General features: G+C 35.2%; 1 protein-coding gene across 3 annotated transcripts in view; it reads right to left on the reverse strand.

The window, feature by feature from the left end:
• RNGTT (RNA guanylyltransferase and 5'-phosphatase) overlaps window positions 1-19,420 on the reverse strand; it is a 264,552-nt gene that overhangs the window by 202,425 nt on the left and 42,707 nt on the right. For all 3 annotated transcript variants that reach the window (XM_036912191.2, XM_036912190.2, XM_036912189.2), the window contains exons 7-8: window positions 17,102-17,211; window positions 15,778-15,879 (exon numbers count right to left, since the gene is read on the reverse strand). In XM_036912191.2, the coding sequence (XP_036768086.2) occupies window positions 15,778-15,879; window positions 17,102-17,211 (212 nt within the window). The remainder of the gene's footprint in view (window positions 1-15,777; window positions 15,880-17,101; window positions 17,212-19,420) is intronic.

Consider the following 19,420-nt stretch of genomic DNA (forward strand, 5'->3'; position numbering starts at 1 on the left):
TTTTTTTAATGTTTCACAGTTCCAGATGTTCCCTATCTCTAGAATACAAGCAACTGCAAATTCTAACTTGGGGTTGCACCTATGTTTGCAACAGAGGTTTTACGTGTATCTGTTTAGCTCTAAGAGGTCTCTAGCCAGACTTGGTAATAGGTAATGAATTCAGCTGATTTCTAAGTACCATTTGGAGATATCATTTCTATTAATTAGTGGTAACTTTCATACTCAGGATTTAATTAAACTAACATTTAAAATAATTTTTTATCCTTTAGTAAATCCTAAAGCTGTGACTAGCTGGTATCTATTTTTAAAGTTTGGTTTTAAAATATTAGATTGTTTTGTCCTATATCTATGTTTCTTCTTATGCACTGAGTACCCCACACCCTAAGAGAACTGTGATTGGACTCTGGGAAGCCAAATGTTGATTCCTATGCAGAAGCAGTTGTCTAAGTAGTCTTTAGCTAAGACAATAATAACTAACATCTAGTGAACACTGTACCAAGCATTTTATATGGATCCCTGTAATCAGCTAATGGAAAAATTCTCAACTATAACCTTAACTCAGTGGTTGGCTAAACATTTCTCTGATTTAGGTCACTGATTTTTAAACTGTGTTCCTAATGGCAGTAATTCCCAAACCTGGCTAGAAATCAGAATCAACTAGAGTGTTTCTCAAAAGCATATATTCAGCTAACCAAGGCCTGCAGAATTTGGATCTCTGAATTTTTTTCACAGAAGCTTCCTATACGGCAATGTAATCATGATGGTAACATAACCCAAACACCCAACGGTGCTTGGGAATTGCTGTCCTATCAGGTTCCACGGTGACTTTAGAGACCACCCAGAATGCAACACAAGCTCACCCAAAATGGGCAGGAACCATGGGGGCGCCACTTTAATCTATTTTATATAGTGGGGCTCCAAGTAAGACTTGGGCTTGGAGAAGAAGTAAAATGAGCTCTGCTACTTTCTTATATAACCAATTAAACACCAGATATCATTTACTACAGCTTCACATCACTGAACAGTGTTTCTGACTGACCTCTAATCACTCTTTGTCAGTCTCCCTCGTCCATGTTAAAAAAGAAACATCAAGTCATGACATTGTTGCAGCCCTCCCAGTTGCAAGAGAACTGGCCTTGCTGCCTCACAGCAATTCTAATGAAACTACTGTAAAAAAAGGAGCACAGGAGTCTTTAAATGATGAAATCTGGTCTACATTCTAAGGGTTTGTGGCTATCATCAGAGGTACAATGTTAAATATTTGGTAAGTCCCAAATCAGTCAACTACATAATGAAGAAAAACTACCTTAAAGCAAATTTTAAAAGCCCGCATTCCAGAATACAGACCAATGAAGAAAACAGCTAAAGAACAGAAGGCCAGAGTTGTGCTGTCGATTTTGCTATCTACTTGTATGAGTGAAGCAAATAATTTACTTTCTGGATTCTAGCCCCTTAGCTACTCCTCAAAAACCTTAAGTCTCCCTAGAATAGTTCAACAGTGTAAAATCCTTTCCAGGTACAACTTTACTACTGAGTTTCTAAAATTAGAGATGTTGTTATGGCTATAATTAAAACATATTAATAAATATGAGATAAATTCTTATTAATACCAATATTCAAAGTTCTTATGTTATATATCATAAGAAACTACTGCTGTGCTATCAAAAGAAAAACAAAGCTAAATAGAAATTTACATATGCTCTGATCTCTTCCCTCAAGTGGAACTGATAAATAGCTAAGTGAACAAATCTAAGTTACAGTCATACACACATCACTTAGTTGATCATAATTTAATTTAATTTACTCATTCTGCTCTAAAGAGCTGTGGATAAAGTGAAGGTTCCTATGGTCAGGATCCTCACCTGAACCTAAACTATTTGACGTAACTGGCCTGCTAGGCTACTGCTTCCACACCAGTAGGCAATGAGCTATTATTGACTGAGTCACTACATAAAAGAGCTCTGCCCAGTGCTCTGCACGGAGGCAGAGACTAAGGAGCATCACAGACCTGCACACTTTTGGATGCAGACGTAATTCTAGTGCTCAACCTAATGCCAGGAGAACAAGCCGGGTAATAAACCCTTTTACCCCAGTTCCACTGTCATTCCTCAGTCTCACTGAATCCATAGTGAACTTCCCGGGGGCTGAAATTCTCAAGCAAGACAGTAATTCACTATATTAAGTGAATTAACAAATTGAAGGTGAAAATGCATATGGCTTACCTCAATAAATGCTAATAATGCATTATAAAATTCAATGATGATAAAAATTCTTAGCAAACAAGGAATAGATGGTACTAATTATAAGACAATGAAAATAGAAAAATATTTTCAGATGATATTACCTACATAAATTCAAAAAATCTACTCACATTATTAGAACTTACTGGGTTAGTGAGCAAGAGGTTCAGCGAGATTGCTAGTACAACAAACATGTACAAATGAACAGCATCCTCGTGAAGCCATTTGCCCTGGGTGAGATGATACCTTGAATTCAAAGCAAGGACGTCCTATTCACTTTAACACACATTAGGTGTTTCCATTTCAATTTCCAAGTTTATTATATAACCTTCTTTCAGAATTATGTGCAAAGAATCAGTTAATTGCAATACCAAAACATAGGTTCTTTTTTAAAATTCTAACAAAAGACATGTCAGATCTCTACACTGAAAGCTGCACAACATTGCTGAGAGAAATTAAAGACATCTTAAACAGAGGAATACCATGTTCGTGGGTTGGAAACCTCAGTACTGTTAAATGATCATTCTCCCTCAAACTAATGTCTAGATTCAATACAAATCAAATCAAACTTCTAGCAGTCTTTTTCACAGGAACTAAAAAACTCACATTAAGAGAGATATGTGAACAATCTAGAACAGCCAAAACAACTTTTAAAAAGAACAAAGCTGTAAGGTTTATACTACCTGATCTCCAGACATCATAATGCTAAAGAAATCAAGACATTATGGTAGGAGAAACACACAGATCAATGTAACACTGTTGTACATCTGAACAACAGATATGTGATAAATTGGTTTACAACACAATTGCCAAGAAATAAAGGACAATCTTTTCTAATAAATGATATTGTAACTGATTTTCATTGGAAAGAAAATGAACATTGACCTTTACAAAATTCATATGCCAAATTTTACTCAAGGCTCAAATAGATCACAGCCCCAATGTATAAAACTTCTAGAAGAAAACATAAGAAAAAATTAGAATACAAAAAAACATGAGCCCGAAAAGGAAAGATTTAAATGAAAACATGTCCATACAAAGACTTGTATACTAATGTTCACAACAACTTTATTTAAAATGCCATATACAGGACACATCCGAAATATCTTTCAATAGGTGAATGGATAATGTCTAATCATCAAATCACTATTGTACATCTGAAACCAATGTTAAGATTGTATAACAATTATATTTCAATAAAATAATTTTTAAATAGGTGAATGGATAAATAAAATACACTGTATTAAATTTATACTATTATACTATAGTATAATAAAATATACTATAATACTCAGCAAAAAGGAATAAATTACTACTAATTAATATATGCAGTAATACAAATGAATCTAAAAATCATCACACTGAGAGAATAAAGTCAGACACAAAAGAGAACATACTGTATGATTCCATGCATACAAAATTCTAGAATATGCAAACTAACATATCATGACAAAAAGTGAAATACCGGTTAACTAGGGCCAGGGGCAGTAAAAGGCATAGACTGTAAAAGGACAGAAGAAAACTTTTCAGATGACAGAAATGTTCTGTATCTTGTTTTATGGCAGTGCTTTCATGGATTGTATACATATGTCAAAACTCAAAAAACTGCACACTGCACATAAATTATAACTCAAGTTGACTAAAAATGAAGCAATAATGTAAGCCATGTGGGAAAAGTTCACATCTGCTTTTGGCACAGTGAACTGGTTCAGTTTCTCTAATAATGAAGCAATGGACAACGTAGCCCTATTCTTTGAAGCAGAAATTTCCCTACTGGGTTGGGCATTTAAAGCCCTCAGTTTCAAATACCTCAAGTGGTTTCCCAGTTTAAGTATGTTAGATGCTAGGACAGAGCTTATATAAATAATCTTGAAAAAGTTGTGTTTTAACAAGCTTTCTTTTCAATGTTACATGTGGAAGTTTTAAAAACATTTCAGAGAACAACAAAATGAAAGCATCCAATGAAAAATGTGAGACGTGAACTAGATAACAGAAAGTAGCTCAGGAACACAATTGAAAACTTATATTTAATAGTTTGAGCCAAACAGTTTCCCCTCTATACGAACCATAATAACAACAGCAAGAACAATTACTAAATGCCAGGCACAATTCAAAACTACTTTGTGCATATTAACCAATTAATTATCACAAAACTCAAAACTGATTCTAGTATTACACCCATTTTACAGATATGTAAACTGAGGTCACAACACTAGTAATATGATGAGCCAAAATTTGGACCTAGGCAGTCTGGCGCCTGAGTTTGTCTTCTCAGTCACTGTATTATACGGCCTTTTACAGGTTAAAACTTTCTTTCATTCCAGTTTTATTATTTCTTGCCAACACACACACACACATGCATACTGAGATAGTAGATCATGCTCAAGTATGTCAAGAATTATTTGTTAATATAGGTCTCATTCATTTAAAAATATATTAACACCTATTGTATATCAGGGCTGTTCTAAAGGCACTTTACATCAACATTTCACTGAAAACTTACAACTCTAAGGACAAATATTTTCATTTTGCATATGAGAAAAGTAATGTTCAAAAATGTGTTTAATTCATGAAAGGCACACAGCCAACAAAGTTAGAGGACCAAGCTACAAACTCCACCTGTCTTACTGTGCAAGTAATACACTCTTAACCACATTATGTTGCCTTATTTAGAGCTAAGTTCCATTCGTTTCATAACTTTCAAAACTTTCATTTCACCTAATTCTCCACCCAATTTTTAAGTGTTAATATTGGTTCTAACTTCCAAATATGACACTGAACCTTTAAGATTTAAATACTGCTTTTACGTTTCAAGTTTATAAGTCTAGACATAGAACACTTGGTCCTGTTCTCTATTATTATTTAAATTTATATAATGTATTCATCAAAAAAAATCCGTTACAAGGACACATAAATCATGAAGCCTTAAATAGCCCCCACATATGCATATATTCATATTTTATTAGTCATATATCAAATACTGTCAATTAAAATATAATGGTTTTCATTTATCACAAATAATTCATGCTCCTGTTTCCCACTAATCCCAGGCCCATCATGAAATCTCATCATTTTTCTCAAAATGATTCTTTAGAAGCCCTGACACTTCCTCAGTTACCCATCTTCTTGCTTCTGAAACTCACACAAGATGTCAAAAGCATAAACTTTAGAGCTTGCTGCATTTATTATATATAATAAAAAGAAAAACGTACCCTATTTGTAATTCTGACAAAATTGCTAGAGTAAAAAGTCTGGGGTTAAAATAGGAAACACAGCTAGAAGAGCAGGAAGGCAGAATGTGAGCAATGGGCTCCTAGCACAGGCCTCCACTTCTCCCCAACATAGGGGTGGGTGTATGTGAAGGAGCCTGAATGGAGGGATGGACCGTAAGAGACTGAAGAAGTTTAGTCGTGGGCACCCAGAGGAACGTGAGCAACTCCCCTCAAACAAGCTGCTCAGAAAGCAAGGGATTATTTACTTTAATATTTACCACAAAAAAGAAACAAATGAAATAAAAGGAATTAAAAAATTTTTAAGCTGAAACATTTGGCACCTTACTTTTTCTTTTTGAATTTAAATTTACTGTTTAATATAAACTGCATTGCATTAAAACTTGACCACTTCCATTTGATATCTAATATGTTCACCTTGAAAAAAATATTCAGCGTCCCTTAGACTATCAACACTCTGCATTTCAGTTAGTGCTTTTTGAAGTTAGTAATTGAATGGCAAACTAGAGTTCCTAATTGGATGGCGAAGCACCAGTTTTTAAATGGATCCCTAAATTAAAGTTATCATTCTCATGTTACAAATAAGGGAACTGAGGCTTAGTAATATAAAAACAAAAAGAAGAAAAATCTTAATTCTAAAACAGTGTTACTAATTGTCATTTTAACTCCTAGATCCCAACCTAACACACACACACACACACACACACACACACACACATGTGCACATCTGCTCTTTCTCTCCCTCTTCTTGTCTGTCTGTCTCTCTCTCTCTCTCTCTCTGTCACACCCCTAATTTCTTTCTTGCAGCAACTATAAAGCAAACAAACCAACAGCAATTTTATGGCCAGTTAAACTTGCCATGTAATTTAGCTAATGTAATATGTAAGTTGCAAATATGCAAAGGTTTGAAATTAGACATTTACTTAGCCAACTGAAAGTGAATTAACAATTACTAAATACCTACTATATGCAAGGCACCATGCTAAGTGCTTTATATACATTCCACTTAATACTCAAAATAAATCTATCTATAGGGTAATTATTGTTAATTTCATTGTACAGTCAGGAAACAAGATAAAAAAGGTTAAGAAATTCTGTTTCACACCAAGGAAATTTTAAGCATTACCTGAACACATTTTTGTGATCTTTCTGATAACCACCTGCCTCAAAGAAAACCCAAAACTGAACAGCAAAAATCACTACTTATTTGATAATGAGTTACTTTACTCTTTAACAACAGACAAAATGGTTTTTTTGGCTTTTCAATTAAATCTCTTTCTTATAATTGCATTGTAATTATCCATTTTTGTTTCAAAAATAAACAAATGTATATTTTGCATGACATGGGACAAAGAAGGTCTATGATTTCAAAGCTCTTTACAAAGCCATGTAGATTCATAGCAACCCTAAGCAGCATATAAAACTATGCCTTTGTCTGACTTGTAAGAGGCTCGAGATGTCCTCTTCACTTACTGGTTCATCAACTAAAATTTCCTCTCCTACTCTAGTGCACAGCTCCATTCAAAACTGGCTTTTATATAACATGACAGATCAAGCCAGCATGCCTCATGCCTGTTCTCAGTAGAATCGCATTTTAACCTACCAAGTAAATAATAGCCTTCTCTGTCTAGATACTACCCTACAGAAATAATGTAAGCCCTATGAGTAATTTTAAATTTTCTAGTAGCCACAGTAAAAAAAAAAAAAAGTAATTTTCAAATATGTTATTGACCTCAATATATCTGACATGTAACTGATATTAAAATTACTGATATATTACACATTCTTGTTTTCATACTAACGCTTTGAATTCTGGTGAGTATTTTACACTGTAGCACATCTCAATTCAGACTAGCCACACTTCCAGTGCTCAACAGCCACATGAGTGTCAGAAAGCATAGATTCGGACCAGGAGTTAGTGAACTTCTCATATCAGGGGCCAATAATAAACATTTTAGGCTTTATAAACCATATATACAGTCTCTATCACATATTCTTTTTTTTTTCCATTCTTTAAAAATATAAAAACATTTTGTACAATATGATCATAGTTAATGCCACTGAAACTATACACTTAAAAAGGATTATAATGGTGATTTTTTAAAATACTGAATCAGTATGTTATAAACCTGAAACTAATATTGTATTTCAATTATAATTCAATTAAATGAATAAATAAAAATAAAAATCCAAGAGGAGATCATGAAAAAAATGGTGAAGTAGGAAGGCAAGGCGGAAACGTCCTCCCACATACACACCAAGGAAGTGACTACAGCAAATACAACTAACCCTGAAAACTGCTGAGCAGACCACCAACACCTGGTGAAGAAGAGAGGACCACACAGAGAAGGGTAAACTGGCAGAGCCAGGATCAGTCAGGACCACAGCCCTTCCCCCATCCCAGCCCAAAGTAGAATGGAGAGGAACAGAGCAGGGAGGGTATAAGCACCCAGAAACTCTGCACACCTGGCCCAGGAGATCTGCTCTGGAAACAGAGTCCACATTGCGCTGGGCTATGGTGATTAACAGGGCTGGATGCCCAGGAGAGTTGAAGCACTCTCGGAGGCTGGGACTTCTGCCACTTGTAGAGGACAGGCATGCTCCACTGGTTCTGCTGAGACCCAATAGAGGCAGCAGGTTGAAATATCTACCAGCAGTGGGAAGGTGCCAGAGGGGCTAGGGTTGAATGGAGCTCTCTCTGCAAGAGAAAAGGAAGGTGGATGATGCTTCCCCAGCCCTCCTTCAGCCCGACTGATCAGAGCTCGAGGGAGCCAGCCCCAAGTGCTCCATACCACTTGCTGACAGCTCTGCCCCAGGCACTCCCTGCACATGCACCCCACACATCCCAACAGTCCAGCAGCGCTGACACAGCTGCCGTGTAGACCGTGGGCGACCCTGCCCACAATGATCCCAGTAGAAGCTCCACTGTCTGACTGAGGTAAACAGTCAGTTGGGAGCAGACTGAGATCAGCCACTGCCCATAGACAGGAAGATGGCCCTGCCCATAGCCCACAAACAGCAAATGAGGCTCCGTCACAAGGGAAAACCAGACACAGGTGAGCAAAGAGTCCTGAGCTTCTGGACACCACAGGATGCCCTCTTCATAAAACCATTACTTTCTAGACCAGGAGGCATAGCAGATCCATCTAATGCAAAGGAAGAAATGCAGAAACCCTGACAAAATGAGGAGGCAAAAGAATATGTTCCAAACAAAAGAAAAGGATAAGACATTAGAAAAGGGCTAAATGAAATGGATATCACCAATCTTCTTGATAAAGATTTCAAAGTATCAGTCGATAATATGCTCACTGATCTGCAGAAAAGTATTAGCAATTTCACAGAGAACTACAACAAAGAGAGAAGAGTTAAAACTCAGAACTGAATAATACAATAACTGAAATAAAAATACAATGGAGGGAATGAATAATAGACTGCTGCTATTAGAGGAGACAATGAATGAGATGGAAATTAGAGAACAGGAAAACAATAAAGCTGAGGAACAGAGAGATAAAAGAATCTTGAGAAATGAAAGGATGTTAAAAGAGCTGTGTGACAACTCCAAATGAAGCAATATTCGCACAATAGAAGTACCAGGAGGAAGAGAGAGAGACAAAGAAGTAGAATGTCTCTTGAAAAAAATAATTGCTGAAAACTTCCCAATCTGGGGAAGGAAACAGACACCCAGGTCCTAGAAGCACAGAGAGCCCCTAACAAAAGGAACTCCACAAAGACAACAAGAAGACATATAATAATTGAAATGGCAAATATAAAAGATAAAGAGGGGGTACTGAAAGCAGCTAGAGAGGCAAAATTACTTAAAAAGGAAACCACATCAATCTATTAGCAGACTTCTCAGCAGAAACTTTAAAGGCCAGAAAAGAGTGGCATGAAATATTTAATGTAATGAAACAGAAGGACCTTCAACCAAGAATCCTCTACCCAGGAGGGTTATCATTGAAAACTACCAAGGAGAGATTAAAAATTTACCAGATAAACAAATGTTTAAAAAATTCACCTCCAATAAACAGGCCCTACAGGGAATGTTAAAGGTACTTCTGTAGATGGCAATGTTATTAAGTCTAAATATTTTTCATCCATGAAAATAAACCCACAATAAAGGTAGTAGACCAAGTACTTATTAAGCAAGTTCAAAATTAAAAACAAATGCAGTAAAACCAACTATACACAAAATCAGTCCAAGGATACACTAAAAAATGTAGATTATGACATCTAATAAAGTGTGGAAGAAGGAGAAAACAGAAGTACTTTTAGATTATGTTTGAAATAGAGCAATCATCAACTTAATATAGACTTGTTATAGTCAGGAAGCTATCCATAAAACTTAAGGTAACCACAAACCTGAAGCCAAATAGATAAACAAACAAATTAAAAAATGGAAATCCAATCACAACACTGAAGAAAACCATCAAATAACAAAAACAGAAGGAATTACAAAAACAACCAGAAAACAATCAAATGGCAATAAGTACATACCTATCAATAACCTCCTTAAAACTGAATCAAAAGGCATAAGGTGGCACAATGGGTAAAGAAACAAGACCCACCTATATACTGCCTACAAAAGACTCATTTCAAATCTAAAGACATTCATAGACTGAAAGAGAAGGGATAGAAAATGATATTTCATGCAAATAACAGGGAGAAAAAAGTAAGCGTAGCAGTACTTATAATCAGATAAAATAGATTTCAAAACAAAGAAAATAACAGGAGACAAAGAAGGACATTCCATAATGATAAAGGGGTCGATATAACAAATGTAAATATATATGCACCAGACATAGAAACAGGTAAATATGAAAAATAAATACTAACAAAACTAAAGGGAGAAACAGACTGCAACTCAATCGTATTAGGGGATGTTTAACATGCAACTTACATCAATGGACAGATCAACAAGACAGAAAATAAATGAGGAAACAGAGGCAGTGAATAATGCATTACATCAGATGGACTTAACAGATATCTACAGAACACTCCACCAAAAAGCAGCAGGATACACATTTTTCTCAAGTGTACATAGAACACTTCTCCAGGATAGATCACAAAGTAGGCCACAAAAAGAGCCTCCAAATTCAAAAAGATTGAAATATTACCAAGCATCTTTTCAGATCACAATGGTATGAAACTAGAAATAAATTACACAAAGAAAACAAAAAACCAACAAACACTTGGAGGTTAAACAACATGCTTCTAAACAATCAATGGACCAATGAATGAATCAAAGAACTCAAGCAATACATGAGTTGCTTGGCATGAGGAGACAAATGAAAACCAAAATATAACTGTTCAAAATATGTGGGACCTCACACCAGTCAGATGGGCCATCATCCAGAAGAAATAGCAAGTGCTGGCGAGGATGTGGAGAAAAAGGAACCCTCTTACCCTACTGATGGGAATGTAAATTGGAGCAGCTACAATGGAAAGCAGTCTGGAGGTTCCTCAAAAAACTAAAATAGAAATAACAAATGACCCAGTAATTCCCCTTCTTGGAATTTACCCAATGAAAACAATATCCCTGATTCTAGAAGATATATGCACCCCTATGTTTATTGCTGCACTATTGACAACAGCCAAGATATAGAAACAACCAAAGTGTCCATCCATAGATAAATGGATTTAAAAAAATGCAGTACACATACACAAAGGAATATTATTCAGCCATAAAAAAAAATCCTGCTATTTGCCACAATATGGATGGACCTAGAAGTTACTATGCTAAGTGAAATAGCCAGGGGAGAAAGACAAATGCCATATGATTTCACTTATTTGTGGAAACTAAAGACAAAACAAAACAAAATGAACAAAATAGCAGTAGATCCACAGACTCTGAGAAGTGACTGGTGGTTACCATGGGGGAGAAGTTGGGGTGGATGGGTAGGATGGGGAGGGGACAAAGGGACACCAATATACTCAAATATAATATAAGTTGGTCACAGTGATCATAGCACAGCATGGAGAATATAGCCAATGATTCTGTAACATTTTCCTGTGTTGACAGATAGTAACTGCACTAGTTGAGGTGAGGATTTAATAATATAGGTAACCGTTGAACCACCGTGTTATATACTTGAACTAATACAAGAGTATCAACTATTCTTTTGAACATCTCTATCAACTACTTCAAATCTTTAAAAAAATCCAAGAGTTTTCACAGGGATTTCACAACTAATTTATTAATAGAATGGTAAGTTTTGTTTTATATATATATGTTTTACCAAAACAAAAAAAATTTTACACAAACACACACATACATATACATTTGCCATTCTTAACTCATGACTCCTACAAAAAGAAGCCTTGGGGCAGATTTGGCCTATAGACATAGTTTGCCAACCCCTGTCTTTGACAAAACCAACATAACTTTCTAACAAGAAAGTAGGTAACTTGTGTGTACTAAAGATAAGAATATATATTTGTATGTGTGTGTATGCAGGCACATATTTAACGTGATAATATTATTGCAAATAATTCAGAATTAGAGCTAGACTTTTAAGGATCATTAACAAAGTACAAAATACAGTTGAAACAGGAGAAATATCTGATATGTACTACAAGTAGTTTTTAAAATCAATTAATGAGACACAGAAGCAGATACTCTGTGCCAGAAAAGATGGTGTCATTGTTTATGAAAGTGAACTAAGAGGAACCCATATATTTATTTGCTCCTCTACCTACTTGGGCAACTAATATGTTTAATATTGGGAAATTGACAGTACATTTCATTTAGAGCATTATGCAATTTAAGTCATTTCAGTACACATTATCTCATTTAGGCTTCAAATTAACTGCAAGTAGAAATATATATATATAGCTTGTAACATAATGAGTCATAAGAAATACATATTTGGTCATTCAGATAACCAAATATATATTTCCCAAGCTTATTTGGTCTTCATTCACAGTTCCTAAAAACACTACAGAGTCTTAAAGGTCAAATGAGTATATCGTCATGTTAATGAAAGACTTTTGGACTCCCACCCAAGGGCAGGGGCTGGAAGTTAAATCAGCCAATGGCCAATAAATTAATGAATCATGCCTATGCAATGAAGCCCTCACAAAATTCCCTGAGGAGAGCGCATTGGTCTACTGGATCCTGCTTCTCTGTCGGAGACAGAGCTTCTACACTTGGGGAGCCAGGATGCATCCATGCGCCACCAAGCCAGGCCCCAAACTCCCCAAGAACAGAAGCCCCTTTATTTGGGCCCCTGCCCTACATATCTCTTCATCTTGCTTTTACAACTTGTATCCTTTATGGTATCCTTTATTAAACTGGTGAGTTCTGTGAGCAGCTCTAGCAAATTAATCAAATCTAAGAGGGAGGTCACTGGAGCCTCCAATCTGTAGCCGGTAGGTCAGAAGCACAGGTAACTGCCTGGGGCTTGTGCCCAGCATCTGGAGTGGGGGTGGAGGACAGTCTTGTAGGACAGAGCCCTTAACCTGGGGAATCTGGTGTTGTCTCTGGGCAGACAGACTCAGAATTGAATTGAGCTCTCAGACACTCTGCTAGTGTTCAAGAATTGCTTGTTGTTGTGTGTGTGGGAAGACCCCCTTCCATCTCTGGCCACACAAACAGCTATAATACAATATAATGCATATTAGCACCAACTATACACCTTATCCAAGCCAGTAAAGGTCTTCAATTTCTAACCCTGTGCTCTTTCTACTACTGATGCAGTCTTTCTAGTACAACATCCGTGTATGCTTCCAATATAGGAGAGACAGAAACAAAATAATTAGAAAGAAAAAAGTAACTTCTGATAACTAAGAGTGCTATGAAGGAAACAGTATGCTGTGACAGAAGAACATTTCATTTTAAAAAGTATCATTTTTAAAAAGGATGATTTTACTGAAATACAAAACATATAAATATTAATTATTCCATCAAAATGATTTCACCTGTTACTGCAATTAACATAGCTTATCAATTCTCCTACATAGCTAATACAAATCTCTCAGTTTCATTACTAAGAACTTCCATATTTCTATGTATATTATTTGGCTTTACATTGAGGAATTATTCCCTATTCTATCATGTTTTAGAATCTATTACAGATTCCTGTCAAACGGCCACTGTTACCTCCAGGTCTTGACCAGGCTGATGCAAAATTCCTAGCCAATACCTTTTATTGCTAACTCTATCCAGGTCTCATATTATGCTAAATTTCAGAGATCCTTGAATCTAAATACCATTGCCAGATACAACCAAAGCCAATAAAGTACAGAATAAAGATAATAAAAAGAGGTCCCACATTCTATCATGACATGGCTTTACAGAAAATGGAATCTAGAATTCTTGGCTATTAACCAGCTGTTCTAATTCCTTGACCTCCCAGACCATTCTACAGCCTCCTCAGGCTCTTTTCAGCCTATAAATCACAGAAAGTCTCTCTCCCATCCTACTGGCCTGAAATCCTACTGTACAAAAGAGAGATTTTGCACAGAAAACATCTCACATAAGTCTGTTTCTCCTGGAATAAAATATCCTAAGACAGAATACACAAATAATTACTTAGAGCTTTTCCTTTTGGTTTTGGTGAAGCATGGTTCTATGAGAAATAAGATAATTCCATTAAAAACATCTTAGTTTAAACTACTATAGCTAATCATTTAGGGATCTGACAGTACTGAGACACAGAGAAAGGAATAGAGAGGAGTGGCAGGGGAGGGAAACAAACAAAAGTAGGATAGCAGCCAACTTGCAGACTTTATTATTTTGCCCAAGGTTTGCCATGAGAATAGCCTCACTACCATGGAAAAGGCAACCTAGAAAGTAAAGAATATCCAGAATATGAAATTCATCATAATAAAACTGTGCCCCACCCCCCAATCTCCAGGCCATTTTTGTAGTATAAAGCCTAGAAATAGGCACCTTTGCTCCTCTCCACTTTGCTCATCCTCCACTCAAGGAGGTAGGTAATAAACCCATCTACTAGGACACTGTTACGTATCTATTAAAAAAATATGTCTCAACAACTTAACCCCTCCTAATCCTTACTACCAACTTACTAGATTCCAAACTTACTCTAATCCTAATATTTATTTTCTAAATGTAAAGCCAAATAATACCAACAGAAATACAGAGGTTCTTAAAAATGAAACTGGGACAAAAATTAAATATAATTTTAATTTTTAACCAGAAAAGTTAAATAGAGTATTAACATTCTGAAAATAAGCAATGAACCTACTTCTTACTTATCCTCCAAAAATACATATCCACTGGGAGAAGGACATGGAAACGGCAAACCATTCATATTATCTGTACCGAATCTTTAACTGTGTCCATCCTTCTAGATTCATACTTGCAGAATGAATATTCCTAGAAGCCCATAAGGCAAACTTAACTTTTTCATTTTATCTCTCTATACTATTTGAATTTTTTTATCAGGTATTAATATTAATTTTGAAAAGCTAGTTCCTTTTTAAAGTAAATTCAAGATAATGTGAACAAATGATCACATAAAGTATAATATACCTGTTAGTTAACTATTTGGATGCACTATAGCAAGCATTAATATTGAAAACAATAACTGCTTCATAACCAAAAGAATACGGTCAATACCACAATGATGGTAGCACTTATCTCTAGGTGACAAAATCACTCTCTGATTTTATTTTCTTCTTTTTCTTATTTTCTGAAATTTATTTGAATGTTACCTACAAAACCCAAAAAAAGCAACAAAATGCTAAATTGAAGGGAAAGACTGTTTCCCACAAAGAAAGACAAATGAAAGTTATTTTGACATATTCTCAAATAAAAGTAAAATACAATAAATTACTAAAAAGCCTATCATGTTGAAATAATATTATATTCACCTAATGTTAAGATCAAGTTGTTGCATCTGTCCCATTCCACGTCTCCACATGTATCTTTTAAGTCACCACAACTAAAATGTAGATGAAGAGTACTATAATTGCCACTTTGACATTCAGAAACTTCTCATAAAAATTAATTCCAACCTGTATCATCTTCAAAATAACATTGAAAAACTAAAATATGAAAACAGCACCTTGAAGAGATACCTGCATTAACATTTTTACTGCAGCATTATTCACAACAGCCAAGATATGGAAAGAACCTCAGTACAATCGAGAGATAAATGGATAAAGGAGAAATGTATTACACAGCTAAGACTACTAGCAAAACAAGAACAATGTTTAAAACATGCTTATTTCGCTGTTAGGTCAGAAATTCACACTCCCAAGAATGCAAACCTTCTCTAACAATAAAGCAATATTCTTCAGTCATTAGGGTTATTTGTATAACTGTTTTTAGAAGTCTGACTTACCGAGTACCATCTGCTTTCCAGCTTACTTTATATGGCTTCTGCTCCAAAAGTTTAATATTTTGCTTGTCCATGGAAACAGGCTGTGCTCCAGGGAATCCAGACCTTAAAGAAGAACATTTTATTACTATCATGGCTGGTACCCATACAAAGCAATACATGTCTTAAACCAATCTCAGCATGAGTCACACATTTATTACAATGTTCTCCCTATCAAGAGATTAATGTCAACTGGAATAATACCAGCTTTCACAGAATGCGAACAAAAGGTTATTGTTTTCTTGACATCTTAGAACACAGGAAACTAATTGTAACTATAATTAATCAGTTAAATAACTGCCACTGCTATACTATAACTACTGGGCTAATTTTTAAATATGAATACACATGATATACAAGTATGTTTTTTTCAAGACTTTTACTTCTGGAAGAAGTTTAAATCTTGCCTTAAGTATCTTACATTATTCTAGACCCCACAGTCCTACTCCATGTTCTGCCAAGTTGGCATAACTCTACAGGGTTGGCATGTTTCTGCTCAAAAGATGCCCAGAAGTGACAAAACAGGAAAAATATAAGTCAAGATTAAAGTGTACTGGCAAGGAAGGGTTTAACACAGTACTAAAATCATCTTTAGTTAAAATTATTTACTTCATCACCTTGTTCAATATTACTTAATCATCTTTTAGTTAAAATTATTTCTCCTGATTGATCTGTATATACCAGTCAGAAAGTTCTTTGTATTAGGAATATTTAGCAATTAATAATCCTGTTTTTTATGTTCCAACTATATTACAATTTTCTGCCACAGATGGCAATGATCAACAGAAATGACCATATATCAAGACGCAAAGACAACAGATAAGAGCAGTGAACTCTCGCCTGAATCCTCTCCCGTGATATGTCTGATATTTGTAATCATGGTAGGAGACAGAACACACTTAAAGCTGACTCTCCCAAGTTTCTCATTACAGAAAAACTAGAAAATGAGACACATTAAAGTTTCACCTGTTCTTTCTTAATAAAAGAAGGGCTACCCAAACACCAATCAGCAACTATGGAATCAAACATGAAAAACAAAATAGATGGTGACCACAGTAACTTTCTACTCCTTTAGGAAGACATGTAAGCCATCTAATTTTGAGTCACCTGTCTAGCTATCTAATCTTGACTCAACTAACTCTGACTGCCTCTCTTGAGAAAAAGCTGATAAACTCTTGCATGACATCTTTTTAGTCAAGAAACAAAGAAGCCATGTCGATGTTTGCATTGATGTTAAGTGTCACAGAGTAAGAATAAATTTTATTTAAAACTTTAAAGTATTTATTACCCTTCCCAGCCACAGAATTGATGACACTTCTGCTGTACCTCTCCTAACTTTGGTTGAGTTGTTACTTGAGTTACACCTTTAACAGTTACACCTTCCAAGAAAATGGCACCCTTAAAATAAAAGGAAAAGAGAAACATTTTATTAGAGTTGAAATCCATTTAGAAAACTGGACTGAAAAAAAGATTTATTTTCACAAATCTGAGCAAACACGTGAAATAGAAATGGTCTGTTGTAGGAGGCTCTATAAACTCCTATGGGAGCACACAACAGATTTTTAATCCAGCATATGATTCTCAGCATACATATATAGCCCAGTGTCCGTGTCATGTTGCCAAAGTACTCCATGGGCACTACTCGGTGATCATAACAGCAATAATTTATCTACCACCACTCAGAGCTAAGCAAAGTATCTGGCATTTTTCTCTAATCCTTACAACAATGCTGAAAGGTAGATTATATTTGTTTCCTAAATAAATAAATGAGGAATAAAGAAGGAATGCATATTATTCAAATGGTAAAAATAAAATTTGAACGCAGGTCTACACTATACCATTCACCAAATGATTCTGATTTAGGGAAGAAGATGAGAGTTGTAACAGTGATGGAGTAAGGATGTAAAGGAGATAAACACACACAATGTATATCTTTGTAAACTAGAATATGAATATAACAGTAGACGAAGTGGCTAAGCTACAGTCATTGGGTGTATCAACATAAAAACTAAATATTTTTCATCAATGAATTTTTAATCCAAATTCTGTAAGTCAGAACTATACAAAATGTCTCACTGTATTTCATAGTAAGCATATTTAAAAATATCACAGAGAAGTGAAGCAAATGGAGAATTTACTTATCAAACATTTAAAAAACACTCCTAGAAATTTTAAACATTAAAGAAATGGTCTACTGATGTTCCAATTACCTACAGACATCAGTCTCAAGAAAAATCATAAAACAACTCCAGCTATTATGTAATTAGGGAATAAAGAAATATGATCTATAAACTGCAATAATACCACCTTCTGGCAAAGATTTGACAACGTGAGCTACTTGGGAAGTTTAAAAAAAAAGAACATTTAATATTTAGTTCATATACATACTTTTTGCTCCTTATTCTGAGTCAAATTTATAGTGATCTAATATTTGCCTACTATTTTTTCCTTAAATAAGCATACCTTAGAGATTTAATGAGCCAAAGGATTAAATAGTACCACTCCTCTATTACACCATAACCTCTCTTTTCCAGCCAATGAAATGTCTTAAGAATCACTTCTGCCATCACAAAGTAAAAGAAAGAATGAGTGAAAGAAAAAAAACTTTTTTAAAGGAAAGCTAACCAGGGAGATAAGACTTTTTTAACAAATTTAGTTGGTGAAATATTCAGATAACTTCAATATCTTTAGAGAAGGCACTCAGAGAATTCAATATTCAGTATCTCTATTCATAAATTACTAATAGCATAGGATTTTTTTTGTAACTTTTACATGAGGAAGGTATCTAGCTTCATTTGTGAGAAGCAAATTAGTATTAACATATCCTAAAAATATAAATATTACTTCTTTAACAAATAATAAAATGGACTGGAACAAAGGAAATATAGTCAACATTCAGTCAAAAGCTTTCCCAAAACATTGCTACGGAATTTTTTTTCAATTCCTTGATATATTTTTTATTAAGGTATCATTGATATACAATCTAATGAAAGTCTCACATGAGCAATATTGTGTTTACCACATTCACCCATATTATCAAGTCACCCCATACCACACTGCAGTCACTTTCCATTAGCATAGTAAGATGCTATAGAATCACTACTTCTTCTCTGTGCTATAGTGCCTTCCCCGTGCCCCCTACATTATGTGTGCTAATCATAATGCCCCTTAATCCCCTTCACCCTCCCTCCTGACCCACCCTCCTCAATCCATTCCCTTTAGTAACCCCTAGTCCCTTCTATGGAGTCTGTGAGTCCACTGCTGCTTTGTTCTTTCAGTTTTGCTTCGTTGTTATACTGAACAAATGAGGGAAATCATTTGATACTTGTCTTTCTCTGTCTGCCCTATTTCACTGAGCATAACACCCTCTAGCTCCATCCATGCTGTTGCAAATAGTAGGATTTGTTTTCTTCTTATGGCTGAAAATATCCCATTGTGTGTATGTACCACATCTTTATCCATTCATCTATAGATGGACACTTAGGTTGCTTGCATATCTTGGTTGTGGTACATAGTGCTGCAATAAACATAGGGATACATATGTCTATTTGATTCTGTGATCTTGTTTTCCTTGGGTAAATTCCTAAGAGTGGAATTCCTGGGTCAA

Source organism: Manis pentadactyla, chromosome 12, assembly GCF_030020395.1.
Source record: "Manis pentadactyla isolate mManPen7 chromosome 12, mManPen7.hap1, whole genome shotgun sequence".
Classification (NCBI taxonomy): Eukaryota; Metazoa; Chordata; class Mammalia; order Pholidota; family Manidae; genus Manis; species Manis pentadactyla.